The 7549-nt window shown below is 44.4% G+C and overlaps 1 protein-coding gene across 1 annotated transcript in view; it reads left to right on the top strand.

Annotated features, from left to right (window-relative positions):
* Positions 1–7549, top strand: part of ADTRP (androgen dependent TFPI regulating protein) — an 81496-nt gene that overhangs the window by 55776 nt on the left and 18171 nt on the right. Inside the window, exon 5 of the mRNA XM_008062462.2 lies at positions 3832–3947. Within this exon, the coding sequence (XP_008060653.1) occupies positions 3832–3947 (116 nt within the window). The remainder of the gene's footprint in view (positions 1–3831; positions 3948–7549) is intronic.

Below are 7549 nucleotides of genomic sequence, written 5' to 3' on the forward strand. Positions count from 1 at the left end.
GAGAGGGTAAAAGCTGACTTTTTTATCTTTGTCAACTCTGCTCAACTCAACACAAGAAATAGTATGGCAGGGAAATGAAACAGAAGAAAAAAGTAGAGGTCATATTTTTGACTGTTATTATATAATTTTTAAAATACGTAGGCTCCCTGAATTTCTTTTACTAGGAAAAATTAAATGTTCTTGGTCCCCCACCAAGAACCTTAGAATAAGAATGTGATCAGCCTTAGAGTAAGGGTGTGATCAGCCTAGCTTTATGGGTTCACTCTTTGGAGTTGCAACAATAATGATGAAGACCTGTCAGCTCCATGGGTTATCTCAGTGATTAAGGCTTGCCTCTTTCCCACAGCTCAGGAAAAATGCATCCTATTGTAAGTTTAGCCTCATATTTAGGGAAATTGTTTATAACAGCCACTTATCTACTGGTACGAGACGAGTACAAATACATGCTCAAATCGTGATCATTTTCCACATTGTCAGTCATGCAACCTTATAAACATTTTCTATGGGCTGATAAATTTTGGTACTTATCTACAAGGCTATTTTGCAGCCAGAGAATCCAAAGTATAATCATTACACGAATACTTAAACCAAAATTTCATGCTTATAGTTCTGTCTCCAAGATATTCAGATGAAAGTCGACCTTATACAGAGGACAGGAGGGGAAGGTAGAATTGAGTAGAAAAGGAGGGGAGAAGAACAGCACTGTCCTCATAACCGATAAACTTGGAAAGAGACATTTAAAGGAAAATCTACCAAAAGGGCGACTTTAATGACAACGAAAGATAGTTTTATGGCATTCCCTTTGTTTATACATATTATTGTCTCAGCCCATGATGTTTTGTTTACTTCGGAAAGAAATATTTTACCCCCTCTGAGATAATTAATTTTTGTCAGCTTTGCTGTTTACAAGGGAAACTGAGAAACTGTTAATTGAAATACAGAATGAGTCACTGTTTTCAGTAATTTTTGGCAGCATTCTAATTTGTGTCAATCCCAGCCTAATTATTAGATTTTTTGGAAGCAGAAAGAATATTTGATTTTTCTCATACTGAATTTTTTCTTCTTCTTCTCCTTTTTAAAACACATACGTGCTGTCCGACACGGGTTCTATAGCGTATGTCAATGTGAGGTGTAATACCAGGACATTTTAAAGAGCAGGAGGCTGACTGCCTCATGCTTGGCTCCGTACAGCGGCTCCCAGGATGCATCTTCCTCTTTCCCTCATCCCCACCCCCGCTCCGACCGGAAAATGTGATTCTTGCAAAGACCTTTTGGCGAGGATGAAGCCACAGTATATGGCCCATCACTAATGACATCACTGGAGTAAATTTCCCAGAAGCCATCAGGGAGAATTCATTTGGAAATCCAATTGAATGTCACTTGCAAAGGGCAGGCTCCTGGAAGAGGTGACCAGTCATGCATTCCTGAGTTGTTGGTCGTAAAAGCATTAATCACCGTGAACTCATTTACTCCTAAAGCGAACACATGACATTATTCCACTGGAATGCTGTTCCAAATGATCATTAATGTAGAGGACAGGAGCTGCTGATTGTGGGCTGGGTTAATAAAACCTGTCAGATCAATGACCAGTATAATGGGCATGTTAATGGTTTTTAATAGAAGTTGGATCTTCCTCACTGCAGTAGCATGAAGGCAGGCAGAGAGAGGCAGGTGACTGTGCTGGGCAGACAACTCCATCCCTTGCCTGCTGAGGTAGATGGTGGAGGAAGAGAGCATCCCTGTGGGTCACTGAGCCTTGACAGGGCTCTGAGGCAGCCTTGGCTGGGAGAGTAGGCACCAGCTGTGGGCTGGGGAGGGAGAAAGGAAGGGGCTCTGCTACCACATGCCAGTGGTCCACATGCCACAGGCTTTTGCAGACCATAGGCCAGAGTTCATCCAAGCACCTGAAGCCACATATATTCCAAACCCTAGCCCTCACCCCACCCTGGACCCATAAGTGAGATAAAGAACAGCAGTGACGTTGATAATAGTGACAACCACAGCTAGTGCTCACCGGAAGCTCTCCTAGGTTCAGGACTAAGCATCTCGCATGCCCTTACCTCAGTCCCTATAGCAGCACCTCTATGAAGTATGTACTACTTATTGTCCCCTGTTGGGAAAGGTGAAGTTCAGAGTGATTCGGTAACTAGGAACACAGATTCAAAACTGGGCACCCTTAAACACCCCATTCCTTTTTTCGAGGGAGAGATACAGAAACTGCAGCCTAAAATTGGGCCCAAGAAAGATGCAATGAGTGATCGTGGCCCTGGAAGTTCTCCCATTTGTCTATCCAACCATCCAGTATGTTTCGGACCAATCTTGAGCAATTTATGTAAAAGTTATTGTTTGTCTTCCATGCTGTTCCTCTAAGCTTTGCTATTAAAATGTGCCCAGGACCCTTAAGATGCCCAGTTGCTCATGCCACTCCACTGAAACTTGGACTGGAGCAATGCCCGATACTTAAGGCTTGGTCCTTCTCACTCTGCCCCTGCTGTATCAAAACCTGTCACATATCTGGTCATCTAAGGGGCGTTGGGATTCCTGACTTAGCCCTAACTAGCTCAGCTGAGGAGGAAGGAAGCTACTGCCTCCTGGGGACACTTCCTGGGCATAAGACTTACGTGACTGATAGCAAAAGTCACCCGGAACCAGTGCCCAGAGTTCCAGTTGGTGGCTGGGCATGAGAGCACGGCGACATTCTCAAGCTACAGAGACTGTCATAACTGAGGTGCTGACACAGCTGCCATGGAGCTCAAGAACAAGAAGGGGAGGGGGCTTAACAGTGGAGACTGTGGTTGAGAGAGGCAGCCAAGAGTTGAGGACAGTGGGGAGCAGGAGTGAAAAGTTTTCAGTAAATGGAAGGAAACTGCACACAGACTCCAGTGATCTTTACCGGGTCAACTTTCATGGGCAAGAGGGGCAGCAGGCCCCAGCAGTCTTTGCATCTGAAAACACCACCCTTCCCAAAAGTTTATTTCCTCAATTGTCATTTTAAAAAATACAGTTTTAAGAGTTTGGAAGATGTGAGAAAACAGATGGTTTTAAGGAGGGGGTGATACAGGGAAGGAGAGAGGAGGACACGGAGGTTTCAAAGGAAGGCTCACGCACACCCCACACACCCACCTCCCTCAGCAAGACTGAGCTCAGTGCCATGGGAAATGCAGAGATGTAGGTAGGATGTGTTCTCTGCCCCCCCCCGAGCTTACAGATATATACCATAAGTGCTAGACTACATGGCACAGGATATAAATACAGGAGATTTGAGTGAGAGAAATTAGCAAGAGGAAAATTCAAAAACAGTATCATGGAGATTGCATTGGCTGCAAAGAACATAGAGGATTTGAGTACACAGAGGAGAGAAGACGGTCCACATAGGAGAGGAAGCATGGACAAGAGTCTAGAAGAGGGAGCAAGCACCCTGAGTACAAAGGAGAATGATGGAAATAGCCTTTCCCAAATGGAGTGGGAGTGTGTGTATATATGTGTGTCTGCATGTGTGTTCATGTGTGAGAAAATGCATGAGCAGGTATGTTTGTGCGTGCAACTGTATATGTTACGAGAGGGGATCAGTGGGCAAGAAGCGAGATAAGAGAAGGTCACAGCACATTGCAAAGACCTTGAAAGCTAGACAGAGGAGTCAGGATCAACTTGACAGGCACTAGGGAATTACCACAGGTTCTTGGGCATCCAAGGGTATGATCTATGCCAAGTTTTGGAAAGCTGTGTCTGACAGTGGAGAAGAAAGTAGATTGGATGGGGAAGAGAGAATGATGGGTGCTCTAGACTGCCAGAGTACCCTGTTATTCTGATTTGCTGTCTCTTCTCCTACAGCACACGTCCATATTACCCTTCTCATTGGTTGAAGTCATCCTCAGACCACATCACTATCCATCGAAGAAGACAGGTCTCACTTTGTTGGCAGCCAGTAGTCTTGCTTACATCAGCAGGTAAGAATTGCATGAAGAAAGTCAACTTGGGCTTGTCATTCAAGGCCCTGAGGGATATTCCGGAAAAGCATACTGTTCTGTCAGAGTCTCTTTATCTTGATTTAATAGGGATTTAACAATCTTTATTTCTCCAGGTAGGAGGAATTCTTCTTGTTTGATTTTAATGCTCATGGAAACCTCCCATGAACAAAAACACACAGATGTGCACGCACACACAGCAAGTCACAACCTCCTGTCTCCCTTTTGTGAAGAATTAATCATTGCAAAGACCTATATCTTGCTTTCTCAGGAAAATGTTGTTCTTTGGTTTCATTTGCAATTGAAATGTTTGAATGGCTGAACAATCTGAGGTATCTAAATATATTCCATCTAAAAAAGCATTTGGGTGTGGTACATGCTAGGTTTGTCCACTTCTGTTGCCTGTATCATTATGGGCTTATTTGCATCAACATCTGGCATCAGAGCTCCTGGAAGGCATTTGGGCAGTTGCACAGGAGATGATCTAGTAGCTGGCTCAGATTTCATCATTCAACCACTTGGCAACACTGCTTCTCAGACATGCTGCCCAATGGTCTAGAATCAAGGACAACTGTTGAAACTCTCACCTATTGACTGGGAAACCTCCTTCCCATCCTATAACCCTCTCATCTAGCACCAGGTTTTTGTTTCTACTGAAAGAACATCTAAGCATAAGACCTGAATATGGAATGCTAATCAGTGTTTCTTCTCTAGACTCACATAAGCTATCTCTGTGTGGCAGTCTGGATAATTCACCCTGTCCCTACATGGAGGCACGTTTAATTCAATACAGTGCTCTGCCAAGGATGCAGGCCAAGAGAGAGAACACATGTTGAAGGACTCTTGGGCTCCTGCAGTGTCTGTTTCATGTACTTCACCAGCCTCTGTCTCCCAGCAAATAAACGTCGCCTAGAACTCAGATGTTGGTTCCTCCCTAGTCCTTCCTTCCCTTTTGTGGTGTCTATTCTGCACACTGCTCTGCGTCTCTCTTTTGCTGAGTACCCAAAGTCTCTCTTGCCAGTGCTCTACACTGTTTTTTCAGCCTTTGGGGCTTTTAAGACACTTTCAGAGAGCAAGGCTTAAGCTGATGTCTGATAGGTGATGTCTAAAGTGCTGTGTTCAGAAAGATTCTGAGGCCCTACCAAGAAAAAGTTGTGTGATTATCAAGCAACTGTCTTTCAACATGAGAATGGACAATGGGGGAATGTATGCCATGTATTTACCATATCTGGCTTAACCCAAAGGAATAAATCCCTAAAGACAGAGATCTGGAAGCTGGTTTTGGGTAAGAGTACACATAAAGGTATTTCCTTCTGTCGTGTGTGTTGAAGGAAAGCAAAGTAGAAGTTGGATGATGATACACATAAATTTGTATGCTTTGTTTTCTTGGTGACCTTTAATTTACCCTACTTTTTTCTCCAAGTGCAATTTTTGGAGTTCATGTATAAGTTATCGCCTCTCATATATTGATGTTTTCTACCTAAGAACTTGAAGGTTGATTATCAATTCACAGCTTACTTGTGTTATTCTTTTCCTCTTGGGGACCAAGGGAATAAAGAGCACCTAAGGCCACCGCTGTTACTGGGGAAAGTTGTGGTTGCTATAAAGATGAAAGTAGCAACCAGAACTTGGCTTGTGAGCACATGGACATCTGTTCCAACTCTGCAGAAATCGGAAGGTTGGAGAAAGAAGATGGGGGCTGAGAACAAGTGCATCCTGTGCCCATCCAATTATTCATCCATGCCTGTTCAAGAAGCCCGCTGCCCTTAGGGACTGTCTGGGAAAGAGGAGCATGAGCAGATGGTGGGAAACAGCTGTGGGACTGTGACGGGGTAAGCCCAGGGTGCTATGGACACACAGGGATGTTCAGGGCTGGCTTCCCAAAGGGAAGAGTTGTCCAAGCTGAGACCCAAAGAATTGGTAGGAATAAGTCAAAGGAGATGTGGACAAGACTTTCAGGCAAAGGAAACAGCACCTGAGAAGAGCTAGAGGAGCTGAGGGGATGGCTGAATTGGAGGACAGGGAAAATCTAGATCATAAATCCCATCAGTGAGTTTGAACTTTTAAACCAAGTGCTTTTCTGTGGAAACATTTTAAACAGAGGAATGAAATGATACGGCTTATGTAAGAGAGGTAAGTAGAAAGATGATTCTGGCTGAAATCTAAAGATTTGACTAAAGAGGAACAAGACAGGTAGCCCAGTTGGTGGCATTTGTGGCAACTCAGGTGAGTTGATGTTAGCCAACTGATGAAAATCTGAAAAGAAAAACCACACACACACACAAAACAGAGAGCATGGGTGGTGGGAGGTGACTTAGAGATCACCTAGCATTGGGAAATTGAAGCTCCATTGAGATAGACTGCACATCCAAGGTCACATGGCAGAGATAGGACAGAGTGTGGGAGAGAAGCAAAGCTGAGACCTAGACCAACTTAAAGCAAGGTCTCCTACTTCCAAATCTAGTTCTCTTCCCACTGTGTTAATACAGCCAGGTATTTGTTCAACTCACAGTGTGTGCAAAACCACTCAGCTAAATGCCAGGTTGATGAGCATGCAAAATTGCTTGCCCAAATCTCTGCACTCTAAAATCTTCTATGATAGGATTGTTCCCAGCTCTGTGCTTGAATAGGACATTAAAATAATGGTGGAGGAAGTGGAAGGAAGAAATGGAGACCTGTCCCTAGCAGGAAGGTAACTGGGTGGGCCCCAGTACCCAATGGGGAGCTGCAGTGGTTTGGGGTTTAGCCCTTGCTGTCATAAATGAGAAGTACTAAATCAGCATCTGGTCCATTAATCCCCATGCTAGAATGAATCAAATACATACACTTATATGAGGACATTTTATGTTGTCCCCTGGGTGGAAGCAACCCTGTCTCTTCCGTTCCCGGGTTAGGAGAGCTTGGTCTTTGTTGTTTGCCATCTCCACCCTCATGCAACTCGCTGGGGCCCATAGACCCTCACAGCCACAGATGGCCGACAACACATTTCACACAGTGTGAATATCCATGACTGTTGTCTCAGGAAAGTGGCTATGTATCTGCTGTTAGGTGTACCACTTTGGACGATCAAATGGGGAAACGGCATAGCAGAATGAGATAGAGAGGTCAGGTCAGAGGGAGCGTGAGAAACAAACATGAGTCAGAAAACCAGCAGTAACTCTGGACTAGAGAAGCATTTCACTGCCGAAACCATGTTACAATGACCTAAAAATAGCCGCTGGGACCGTGGGGCCTGCCTTACATGTGGTGCTTGCTTTTAGTTATTTTTCAGATTGCAAAATTGAAGGGCTGGCCCCTAAATGGGAAAATAAAACTTTGCAAAGTAGTAATGAGTACAAATCTTTCATTTCCTTTGGAAAGCATTAGTCACCTATAAATATGGTAGCTCACTCACGCCAAAACACCTCACCTAGCACTCTCTGAGGCAGTGGTGAGTATGGGGGGGCCAGACCCCCAAAAGAGATTTAGAGGGTCCCTGGAAGGTGGGGCAGCGTCGGCGAATATTCTGGAGAAATAAGGAGCAAGAAAGAGACTGGACTCTGTCTAGTGCAGAAGCCAATTCTGTAGTAGGGATAGATATTAAA

This window comes from Carlito syrichta, unplaced genomic scaffold (genome assembly GCF_000164805.1).
Source record: "Carlito syrichta isolate Samal-C Ts95f unplaced genomic scaffold, Tarsius_syrichta-2.0.1 Scaffold305707, whole genome shotgun sequence".
Lineage (NCBI taxonomy): Eukaryota > Metazoa > Chordata > Mammalia > Primates > Tarsiidae > Carlito > Carlito syrichta.